Source organism: Leptonychotes weddellii, chromosome 2 (genome assembly GCF_054177405.1).
Source record: "Leptonychotes weddellii isolate Sample4059 chromosome 2, ASM5417740v2, whole genome shotgun sequence".
Taxonomy (NCBI): Eukaryota; Metazoa; Chordata; class Mammalia; order Carnivora; family Phocidae; genus Leptonychotes; species Leptonychotes weddellii.
Genome location: NC_138370.1, coordinates 89,554,229 through 89,567,101, shown reverse-complemented (window position 1 = coordinate 89,567,101; position 12,873 = coordinate 89,554,229). Strand labels below are relative to the sequence as shown.

At 36.4% G+C, this 12,873-nt stretch overlaps 1 protein-coding gene and 1 long non-coding RNA gene across 10 annotated transcripts in view; one reads left to right on the top strand and one right to left on the bottom strand.

Moving 5' to 3' along the window:
• The window catches only part of LOC102741513 (N-deacetylase and N-sulfotransferase 3), a 163,769-nt gene extending 159,575 nt beyond the window's left edge, over positions 1-4,194 (top strand). For all 3 annotated transcript variants that reach the window (XM_081812939.1, XM_081812938.1, XM_081812937.1), the window contains one exon: positions 3,883-4,194. In XM_081812939.1, coding sequence (XP_081669065.1) covers positions 3,883-4,002 — 120 coding nt within the window. In that variant the 3' untranslated portion in view covers positions 4,003-4,194. The remainder of the gene's footprint in view (positions 1-3,882) is intronic.
• LOC115942825 (uncharacterized) overlaps positions 1-12,873 on the bottom strand; it is a 455,446-nt gene that overhangs the window by 424,538 nt on the left and 18,035 nt on the right. For all 7 annotated transcript variants that reach the window (XR_014143167.1, XR_014143166.1, XR_014143163.1 and 4 more), the window contains exon 3: positions 12,351-12,452. This is a non-coding gene — a long non-coding RNA (uncharacterized LOC115942825). The remainder of the gene's footprint in view (positions 1-12,350; positions 12,453-12,873) is intronic.

The window sequence follows — 12,873 nt, the reverse complement described above, 5'->3', positions numbered from 1 at the left end:
ATGTCAAAGCTATTTCTCTATTATATTTATTATATTTATTAAACTAAAATGTTTAAAAGACACTGTAGAACATCTTTCTTAGCATTTTATTTTACTCCTATCAAACACAGACATACTGAGACATAATATTAGATTTTGTAGTAGAGAAAGATAAGGAAAACAAAATTTTTTAGAATATCAGTACTTCCATATTGATACTCCAGCAAGGTTACTGTGTAATATATTCCAAGGATTTTTTAACTCACACTTCTGACACCAAATGTGTGGCATTTCATACCAACCAATCATGCAAATTTCTGCAGATACCAACTAGGTGCCCTACAATTTAACTCAATTGTGACACTAACTAAGACCCCACAGGTAAAGGGCTTACTACCACAAGAATGCCCTCCCTTCAGACTCCAATAGCAAGTAACAGGTTCCCAGGTTACTCACTTCTGTCCCAAGTGGCTACAAATCAAGTGTTCTCATGACCCCTTCCTCAGGTTTAAAATTTGCTATTACAGGGGCGCCTGGTGGCTCAGTCGTTAAGTGTCTGCCTTCAGCTCAGGTCATGATCCCAGGGTCCTGGGATCGAGCCCCGCATCGGGCTCCCTGCTCAGCGGGAAGCCTGCTTCTCCCTCTCCCACTCCCCCTGCTTGTGTTCCTGCTCTCACTGTCTCTGTCTCTGTCAAATAAATAAATAAATAAATAAAATCTAAAAAAAAAAAAAAAAAATTTGCTATTACAGTTCAGAGAACCCAGGGAAATACTTTACTTTCTATTATCATGAAGGATACAAATGAATAGCCAGGGGAAGAGGCACACAGAACAAGGTCCAGAAGGGTGCTAAACCACAGGAGCTTCGTCTCTGTGGAGTTTGTGGTGTATCACCCTCCCAGCACATGGATGCATTTACAGACCCTGATATTCTCCAGAGTCTTCATTTAGGGCTTTTACAGGGGTTCCTTTTAGGTATGCATGATTGATTAAATCACTGGCCATTAGTCATCATCTCAATCCCCAGTCCCTTCTTCCTTCTTTGGAGGTCAGAGGGTCGGGCTGAGAGTTCTCAACCTCTAATCTTACGTTTTGTTCCTCTAGCAACTAGCCCCCATCTGAGACTATCTATGGTCCCACCAAGAGTCACCTCATTAGCATAAATTTAGGTATGGCTGAACTTGTTATGAATAACAAAACACACTCCTTTCACCCCTATCAATCAGGGAAACGCAAGGGTTTTAGGAGCTCTGGGCCAGGAACCCGAAATGAAAACCAAATACATATATTTCTTATTATATCACAATATCATGTATATACTGGGTTTATTTGAGGGCGTAGAGTGGTTGCTTTCATGCAAATAGTGACCAGAGAGAAGGCAAGAGTAGAGGAGCCTTCTTAGAGACAACGGACACACCACTGTGAGAATGAATGAGAGGAGGTGGTACTGTCACAACGTGGCTCCCTTCTCCCCTTGTTACAGAAAAATGCCAGCACCCAACTGTCACCAAAACATCATAGAATGCATTTAACCCAGGTAAACTAAGAAAGCTGTTGGCCTGCTTCTACTTTTACTTTGTTTGTGAAAATGTAGTGTGGAAAAAGAATAAAAACTGACATTCTAAATTAACACCATTAAATCTAATATCTCTCCAAATCAAAAGCATGTAATAGATTCTTTAGCTTAATAAAAGGCCAATATACAACCTGATATTGAATGTATTATATGATTCCTTCTTTTTATATTTTTATATTATAAAAGTATATATTGTTATCTCCTCTTATTACATTATTTTACATGCGTTTGTATGAAGTAGTCAGATTACATTGATATACATTAGCATATATCCTATCTGTGATTTTACCATCTAAAATATTCCCCCTTCTGAATGATGGTCAGATAACAATGTGTGTTCAATAAATCCTGCATACCACAAAGTTCTGTTCTAATAACTTTTGGCCTGAACATATTAGACTCTAAAATAGAACACATTATACATTGCAAATCTCATTTCATTTGTCTTGCCATAATGAGGGAGCAAAGCAACAAGAGGAAAGGGTACTTGAGTAAAGGGACATAATTACGGGGACACACATACCATAATAGGGCACAGGACAAGGGTTAGTCTACAGAGGTGCATTGACACAGGCAGCCAGGTATGAAAATAATGCCCCAAAGGCCAGTAAGTTGAGGCCAGTATCAGGAGGTTCAGTTCAGACACCAAAGGGATGGACAGTAGAAGTGGATCCCAGGAGGTTCAATTCTAGACTTAGTTAAGATGTTGGACAATTACTTACCAGATGGAAATATTAGAGAGCAAGCGGGCAAGAACTGGGTAGCCCCAGGCTGCTGCTATTCCAAGCAGGACTTGAGTCATAAAGAGAAACAGTACAAAGTGAGCCATTAAGAGAGAACAAAATGGGGAAGTTCAGAAACTCAGAGACAAGGACCTAAGGCTCCTTCCTAGATTCCAGGTCTGGCTGGCAGCAAAGGAGGCACAAAATTATCAGGCTCCCAGATATAGTATCTGGGAAATAAAATTTATCTCTACTGTTTTCTTTTGCCTGAGTATGCGAGCTCGGCCTGTCTGTGGTTTTAGAGCTAATGACTGAGGAAGACCAAAGACAGAAATGAGACAGACAGCCACAAATCACACAATGGTTTGGATTCTCCCTTGATCCCATTAATGGTTAGAAGATAGCACAAATATTCTATTGAATTCCAGTGATCATGATTCCTACAAAAGTCACTGTTACATCAAAATTATCAATACAGGGCGCCTGGGTGGCTCAGTTGGTTAAGCGACTGCCTTCGGCTCAGGTCATGATCCTGGAGTCCCTGGATCGAGTCCCGCATCGGGCTTCCTGCTCGGCAGGGAGTCTGCTTCTCCCTCTGACCCTCTCCCCTCTTGTGCTCTTTCTCTCTCTCTCATTCGCTCTCTCTCAAATAAATAAATAAAATCTTAAAAAAAAAAAAAAAAAAGAAATTATCAATACAAAATGAGACTTTCTTCTATGGTGTTTAAAATCGAGTACCAGATATGACATTTTAAAAGAATAGCACAAGGAATTAAATAAACACTGTTTAAAGGTTTGACTCTGCCGAAAATCTCAGAGTAGTACAAAGCCTGGAGGTACAGACACAGATGCAGAAATCCCCCCTTTACAACATTCCTAACAATGGTCATCCGACCTATATATGAATGCCACTAAATGCCATCTCACAGCACAGCCCTTTCCAGTTTTGACAGTTTCAATTATTAAAATCTTTTAGATGGTAAAATCACAGATAGGATACATGCTAAGAGGAATCTACCTCCCTCTAAGTCAAGATAGTTTACAAGGCATTATTTTCCTTCCTTGGGTCAAATCATACAAATATAGCAGGTTAGAGGTTAACCCAGTTTACCTACTACATTTTCAAGCCTGCCACAATACTGTTTTTAGCAGTATGCCTTTGTATGCCTTAAAACATCTCTTCAGAAAGTGTTACGTACCTTCCAAATCTAAATGTAAATTAATGATGACCAAGGAGTATTTTATATTGTAGATGTACCCAACTAACGTTCTCTAAAGCAAAGATGATTTTAATAAGAGCATCATATTAGACCCAACAAGTTGTCACAGCTATTTTTCTAGCAACTCAATCAAGTTATCTTAACATTTAATTCTGCACAATCAAGAAAATCACATGCTTAATACAAAACCTCTTTCCCTAGTAAAAACAGTGTATGCAGGTAGAGCGTCTATTTTGAAGAAGAGAGTCGCTGTGCTTGTGTTGTGCTAAATAAATAGCCCAGGTGCTTAGTATAAATCTCAGGTATGGTACACTTAAACATCACCACAGTATATGAAGTATACTTTAATCAACAAAGTGAAATGTCCTTTTGTGTCCCACCTCAGAGCAGAGCGTTTCTGTCAAGCTACTACCGAGATCACAACGTGGAACTGTCCAAACTGCTACACAGACTGGGGCAGCCTCTGCCATCCTGGCTGAGACAGGAGCTGCAGAAAGTGAGATAGCACTGAGAAAACTTCTTGAGAGCCCATCTGCCATGTAACATTCACCTTTCCCAAAGCTTCCAGAAGCTACCAAAAGGCTGTTTAAAAATATACCTCTTCAAATGAGAAAAAAAGAACAAAGTTCCTTCCATGTGCTGGCATGTGGATGATTAGAAAAACAAAAACAAAAAAAAGAAAGAAAAAAAAAGAAAACATACCTGTTACAAGCCTTGAGGCCTATGGCCTTTCTCTTAATCCATATCTGAGCCTGTGGGATTATTGTAGACTACCGTGCACTCATGTGGAAGTCAACTGCAACCAATATAGGTATCAGACGCAAATGCAGAATTGTTCCATTTCATAGTAATATTTACACTTTTATATATCAACTAAGACTGTGTCTCTGTAGATTTTTAGACCACTGTTTGCCTGTAAAATGTTTTCTTATTCTTTGATTCTATAAAGTGTCCTATAAAACAAGAAGCAAAATAAACATCACAATGTAGCATAAAATGCCAAAGGCATAATACCCATGAAAAATGCTTGCCAAGATATAAATCCACTGAATATTTAAAAAGAATTGTAAATTACAATTTGTGCTAGATCAGAGAGTGGAAAAGTCATATATGAGGTTTATCTGCATCAAAATAAAAAGGTAAGTGCTATAGCAAAGAAAAAAGTGATTTTTCATACACATACTCTAGTGCATTTATGTAAAAATTACTAACTTCTCTGTCATAATGTAATGGTTGTGCTGAGATATGTTGTAAAGCCATCGAAAGGTATATGGAAACACGCTGAGTATACTAAAACAGTAAATAGTAAAGTGTACTCATGAAATCCTCTAAAAGGGAGAAATTGTAGGGGTCTGAAGATATACCATTGACAATTTATATCCTTTTTGCGAGCTACAAATCTACTCCAACAGTCCTCACTGGTTCTACAGAAACACTCGCTTAGAATGTGAGGTATGTGTCATCTCCAGAAACATACTGACTTTTAAAAGTAAATAACTTTTTTTTAAATCTTCTCCAGAACAAGACCTATTAAATGAAAACTAAGCACAGTGTCTCTAGATGATGTTGTTATTCATATTTACAGAAAAACTACATTTTCCCAGATAGTTCAAAATGAAATTGTGTAATGTAGAGATTTATAACAAAAAACAAATTGATATATGATTTTTAATCTCATATTTCCCATGATACTTTTAATATAAGGCAGAAGAAAATAAGTCAGGGCCGCGTCCCATTTTTTTTAGAATATTTTGTATATTCTCTTATGGAAGACAATAAAACATAGTTAAGTATAAGGATTATCTACCAAATTAAATGGAGGAAGTACAAAGATGAGCCAGATATGATTCCTTAACTTAAATTTTAATTGATCATATGATTAATAAAGTATTCAAAAAAGAATCATACTATTGTCCTATGCTTACATTTACTTAATTTTTAAATTCACTGTACACATAAAAAATTAAGTAGTAAATTCCCTGCTATGATTACATAAGCCATTATAAAATGTTATCAAAAGTATGATCAGGAAAAAAAAAAATATGCAAGGAAAAGCTACTGCCCAAATATTTTCTTTGCCATTATAATGTGTGAAACTAAACTCTATCAACCATTCACTAATTAGAAAACAAATTTTGAGATCCTTCCATTACTATAAATTTTTTAAATCACATTATAATTATTAAATTTTCTTTAAAGTTTTATGCACCCAAATGATACAATGTTTTAAACAAACAAGCTAATAGCCAAAAGAACTGGAGAAAGAACAAGTTTTTAAGACCCCTACTGTAAAAGCAAAATCAAAGTCATTTGGACAAATATGGTGAACTCAATCTTCATGCTTACTGCTGCCTTTTTTAAAGCAGCACTTTCCCAGCATGGTAGGAAAATGAATGTAGTCTTTCATCTCCACTAATTTAAGAAAATTGGCTTAAGAGGGGCACACATAGTGAGAGTAAGCCCCAGCAGTTACATACAGTGTCATGTTTTTATTTTGACAACATTTCTACTGATAAAAAAAGAAAAAAAAAAACTGATACATTTGTGTTTTAATGATGAGATGTGCATTTAAATTTCTAAACAAAGCTGCTCATGGCATAATTTTGTCTAGGTAAACTGAGTCAAGTGAACAGCCTACCCTCTAAGATAAATGTTAAAAGACATACTGGATGCTTGTATAATGAAAGAAAAAGGAAAAGACCATACCAAAATTTACTCATTCACAGGATAGGCATTATGCTATCTATAGTAGCAGACCTTTGAAAGGATTTTTGACCACTCAATGTGTCTTGGAGGCAACATCAAATTCTAGAGGACATACATACTTTCTACATTATATACTCCAGCTGGTTATTAAGATAGTCTAAAAGTAACATAATTGCTTATGAGAAAAGAATGAGAGCTAATGTGACTTAAAACTAGCTTTGTATAGAATTCCTTTTTCATTGCTTAAAATTGGAACTTCCTCAGGAAGAAATGAAATGGTTATTTCAATGTTTATAGCTATGATATTCTTGTCATTCACATTGAATGAAAATTACTGGAAACATTTTTTTCTCTGAGTTTTTTAAAATAAAAAACCTAAATATAATTCTGATAGTAGCATGGTACCTCATATGTACAACAATAAACTGTGATAAGAAAATGAAGAGTTTGGGCCTGGTGATTTTAGGTAATAAGTAGGTATTTGCTTGTTTGTGTTTGCCTGAGACAGAGTGGGAGGTGGCCATAGAACACAGATACCACTAATATAATTAAAAAATGGAGAGATGCATGGAAATCTTCCAACTAGGAAATAGATAACTTTATTTTTAATAATATAACCCTTCACGGATCCTTCTAATCAATATTAGCAATTTTTTTTTAGTTCTAATAGATATGAAGCAACTCCCAGGGTCACTGTGGGATCCTAGAGTAAGAGAATAAGAGAAACACTCAGCTGTTACTTAACAAACTTGAGAACCTGAATGATTACAGCATTTCTTACTTCCAGTACTCTGCTCTGCTTCCCACAAATGGGCTCCTTTCTTTAGAGCTGTAATAAGTGTTAGCTAATCTCTCTTTTATTAAAAATCTATCAAAACAATCTCTGCCAAAACAAACAAACAGACAAACAGACGTGGGGGGAGTCAGCCATTTATCCACATCTTCCACGAACTTTTTTTCTCTATTCCAGCCTCTTTCTTTTCTAGAAATCAGATTTTCTCATGTTGCAATGCCGCCCTGCTACCCCCACCTACATGCGCCCTTTGATTTCCCCAGAGGTTTGTCTCCCACACACACAGTTCTCTAGTATGGAATACATCGGACGACTCATTTTCTCTCTAAATACATCATCCTATATTCCATCTACTCCAGGACCAACTGGTGACGGTTAAACCAACCGCATCAACATTAGTGGCTTATATTGACTTAAAATATTATATTTTCCAGAGATATCAGTACTGCAATTTCCAAGAGATACGTTTTAACCCAAAGTCTCTACTGGGGAGGCACTGAACTGCTCATACGTTTGGTATGGAGGAATTTCTCTAATTTCAAATTACACTCCATCACTGAATTCTATTCTGCCAAAGCTGACTCTGCTTGGTTACCACCTACAACATAGCTGCTGCCTTCTTCCTGCCCATCCCACCCCAATCACACATACCACCATCCCCAAATAGTTGGCAGTCATGGAAAGAGCAATGAATACTTGCGGTGGATAATCCTTAAGAAATTTTTGTGTTGGCTAGAAATGTCTACCTTCTCTTCACTTACTTTACCTAAGAGCAGACTAAATTTATAGCCAAGACAGCGTGACATTTATTCCATTCCCAAGAAAACCTAGACTCTACTTTGAGTATGCCACTCACCTGTGGCCAAGGGTACCTAACAGAATTTGGGGGCCACGTCCCACCACCCAGTGCTACTACTAGTTGTTGCCATTTATTGTCCTCAGTAAATTGTCTATGCGTTCTCTATACATTCACTGCTCTCAACAAATGTCACAATTTATTCACTTATTCATTATATAAAATTTATTTTTTAACCTCCCCTTGTACCTTCTTCCATTAATCCTATATCAATCTTAATCTGTGAGTTTCTATAATTTCTCAGCCTATGCCCAAAAGTTATAAATACAAAGACCAGTAAATCATTAAAATTGGAACCTGCTATATTTTCACCATCTCCTTTGGAGCATCTCTTAGAGAAAGGAATCATGACTAGTGTCAATAAGTATTTAAGAAAGACATTTACTTGCCAGATTTAGGCAAATATTTTATTTGCCTAGCAATCCCTTTCAAGGAAGTAAAAGCAAATTTCACAAATTTATTACCCGCAGCATAAAGTCTCCAAGATATTGTTGGGAAGAATGTATTTACCCATATTTTATCATACAGAAAACTGAATTAAACTTAATGAAATGTGAAACATTTCCAAAGCACACAGGATCTGTGACAAACCTTACATAAAACTGTCTACATCAAGCTGCTTCTTGGTTGTGAGGGAATAAATTAAGTACAGGAAATGCCTGCTGTCTACATATCTGATGCCAAAATGCTCTATTTCGAATCAATAACTAAAATGGAAACCAGATCTTGCTCTTAAATATTATGCAAAATTTATACAGTTGGACCAGAGAAGATTGGTCTTCCTTTCTCTATTTGGTAAATAATATTCTGAATCTGATTTTTTTTTTAAGTTTCAACCACTTTAAACAGAAATACAAGCTCAAAATGTTATATACTCCTAGGGTTCTAATGTATCTTTTCAGAATTTGTGAAATTTATGTCCTTCAAAGCAAACACAACTTTTATTTTTTTATTTTATTTTTACCTTAATTAAAATCTGTTTTACTGATAAAAAATGCTAACCATCATCTAAACTTTCAGCAGGTCATAATCACTGATCACAGATCACCATAACAAGTTTAATAATTATGAAAACAAACACAACTCTTAAAGGCCCACAAAACCTACTATCAGAAAATAAAGTCTACTTCACATACAAATAAATATGTTCACAAACTTTTAAGCAGTTAAAGACTATAATTTTAAAAATAACAAAAAGCTATGAAAATATAATATTGAGAAATTTTCATTCCCATCTAGGATCAACTTGATAAAACCATACTGTTTCTACCCCCAATTTATTACAGGGACGTCCTCAGTACAACTAGAGCAGCAATGAGGATAGATCCAGACTGTAGTCCAATATCTATTCTTAACTAAATATCATTGGATAGGTCACTTTTCCGTTTTGGGCCTCAATTTCTCCATCTGTTAATGGAAGAAGTCAAATGTGACCACTGTAAACCCATTTTCTCCTTGCTTTATTATCAGTTATTGTAACATTTGACTCTCCCTGTCTCTCACGTATTCTGCCACCAGGCAGGAACCATGAATTATCTAGGTGGTCAAGCTGCAAGCAGCAACTGGGCCTAAATAGCTCAACCTGTCACTCCTCACTTCTCTTGGGAGAACATTCTGGTTTGCTTGCGGCCTGTAGTAAGTTCAGCAGAAATCTATGTTTAAGCATATTATTTAAAGCCGCAAACATAACAAAAAGAGCTTAGAAACAAAAATAAAAATATGAATATATGCTCAAAAATTAGGAGGATGAACAAGAGTATAAATGAGAAGGGGGCGCCTGGGTGGCCCAGTCAGTTAAGTGTCTGCCTTCAGCTCAGGTCATGAGTCCAGGGTCCTGGCATCGAGCCCCACATCCCCACTCAGCAGGGAGTTTGCTTCTCCCTCTTCCTCTGCCCTTTCCCCCACTCACATGCTCTATCTCTCTCTCAAATAAGGAAATAAAATCTTTAAAAAAAAAAAAGTATAAATGAGAAGAATAATATAAATGAGCTAAATGTCTGATCCTTCAGTGGGAAGCCAACAGATATTGCTTAAAGTTGACACACAAAGAAATTAAGGTAAAAGATAATCAGAATTATGGAGATAATCAACACAACTTGAACAGAGAAGGTAAAATAATAATAAATGGGACTAGACTGTGGGACAAGGGAGAAATATTTGAATTTCTATTTCCAAGTATCTGTACTATTTTTATCACAACAGCAATAATCTATCGTTTAAAAAAAAAAAAAAAGTCTAAATATTCAGGACCAACAGTGGCCAGTTTGGTGGGAAGAGCACAGAGGAAGAGATCTAAGAAGCAGCTGACTTCACATCAGATACTGGATATTATCCAGATTAAATAATAGGTAAGACCTCTGTCTTGATGCATAGCCTTACTTAGTACATTAGTGCAGTGGTTATGAAAGTATAGTCTTGGACCTCTAGCCAAACCAAGTCCCCTTCAGGGGGTCTACAGGGTCAAAATATTTTTATAATACTAATTTATTATATTCCTGTCATTTTATTGATTTTCCCCCAATTTTGCAATAGCAATAATGGATAAAACTGCTGGTGCTTTAACATAAATCAAGGTAGTGACATCAATCTGTACTAGTAGTCATTATATTCTTCACCATCACACACACACTCATTAAAATAAAAAAGTCAGCTGCACTTAAGAATGCCCTTGATGAAGCAGTAAGAATTATTAATATATTATTAAATTTCAACCTTGAGTACCTGTCTTCTTAATACTCGCTGTGACAAAATGTGAAGTATGCCTAGAGCACTTCTGCCACATACTGAAGTAGACAGTTGTCTCAGGCAAAAGCACTTGAGCAACTGAGTTGCAAATTGAACTAGTTATTTTGGGTTTTTTCTTATTTTTATTCAATATATCTAAACTAAAAGAAAACTAGCTACTTCATTTGTGGAGCATCATTTTTACTTGAAAAAATGACTGACAGAGAACTATGGTTATATAGACTTCAGTAATTGGCAAAGATTTTTTTTGAAAATGAACAAAGTGAGCCTGTCACTTCAAGAAAAACAATTAGCTGTATTTATTGCCAATGATAAAATTTGAGCTTTCAAGTGAAAATTAAAAGTTTGTAGAACTTGTATCTGCTACTAAGAAGTTAACAGCAGACTAATATTTAAATACTTTTTGTGAAGAGATTGATGGTGATATTAACAAATATTATTTTCTAATATTATATAATGAAATGTATTAACATTTGGAAGATCTGCATGACTCAGTGAACCAGTATTTTCCAAATGACCTATGCATGAGGTTACAGGCTCATTATACATGGTACATCATTAAAATAGTAAAAGTTCAATTCTTGGGACAAGACAAACTAATAGTTTTAAATGTAGCAGAATGTGAAAAGTTTATTGAGCTGGTTTCAAATTCTACATTACAAATACCTTTTAAAAAAATGTCACTTCTCAAGTTTTAGTGTAGTATCAAAGAAAAATACCCACAATAATCTGAAAAGGCTATAAATACACAGTTCCCTTTCCCAAAGACATATTTGTGTGGGATCAGATTTTCTTCATCTACTTCAACAAAAACAACATATCAAAATAGATTGAATGCAAAAATAAGTATCAGCACCCCACTGTCTTCTATTAAGCCAAACATTAAAGAGATTTGCAAAAATGTAACACAACGCCACTCACTTTTCTTTTTTTCTTTTGGAAAACAGTTATTTTTCATTAAAACTATGATCTTATTATAGGTTTGCTCTTGTTACTTTTAAATTAATTAATACTTTTTAATTCCTCAATTTAAATCTCTAATGAAATAAATATTGATAGATATAACTCTTACAAACAAAAACGCTTTGGAGTCCTCAATAATTTTTTAAAATGTAAAGGGATCCTCGCACCAAAAAGTGTGAGAGCTGCCGGCATAGGAGTTGGAAGTAAGTTAAGTACCAAAAGCCAAGACTTATACCATAAACAACAGACTAGAAGGAAAACAGATGGGAAGCCAGACTACACCTCCTATCACCCTCCCATTCCATCCCAGACTGGAAGTTGCCTGGCTGGAAATTTAAAAATACTGGAAAGGGAAAAGAGAGAAGTACACCTGAGAATGAGATTCTTCTCCCCCCCTCCTTCCTCCTTGCCACCAAAGTGAGTTTTGGGAAAATGAAAGGATGAGCGATCTGAGGATCCAAGAGTAGAGAAAGCTGTGTCCTACTTTCAATCTAAAACTCTGAAAGCAGCAACCTCCTCTCTGTGCTCTGCTCACCAATGGTGTGGGAGCAAAATAGTTCAAATAGCACATGGTGTTCTAAGCATATAGGACCTAGGAAGGCACAGGTTCCACAGTGGCACAGGAACATAAAATTCCCATTCTCTATGGAAACTGCAGAAATCCCTAACAGCCCTTTTAGACCCAAATAGACTGGGCAGCTAGAACCAGGAAAACACCTAATGATCTGCCCAGACTGATGACTGTAGGGCATGAGAGGAACCCAGACCACGGAAGCTAGATGCCACTTACCAAAGATGGAACTTGAGAAGGTTCACCCAAAGCCAGCATAGGACAAATGACAGCTGAGGCCCAGAGGTCACCCTCTCACTTCATGTCCATTGTCATGACCACCTTGGGAAAAAAGGGAAGAGAAGAATCCTGAATTTGACTGGGCTTTCCTAAAATAGACTTAAAAGTTCCCAGTGATGAAATATATCTTGAATGGGGACACTTACTGAAAACTATATTCTGGGGCCCCTGGGTGGCTCAGTCGTTAAGCGTTTGCCCTCGGCTCAGGTCATGATTCCAGGTCCTGGGATCGAGCCCCGCATCGGGCTCCCTGCTCCACAGGAAGCCTACTTCTCCCTCTCCCACTCCCCCTGCTATGTTCCCTCTCTCGCTGTGTCTCTCTCTGTCAAATAAATAAATAAAATCTTAAAAAAAAAAAAAAAAGAAAACTACATTCTGCACAGGTTGTGGATCATGGAATTCATCCCCACTATATAAGCATTACATCCCAGGTTCAATTAGCAACAATGGAGACTCATGGAAA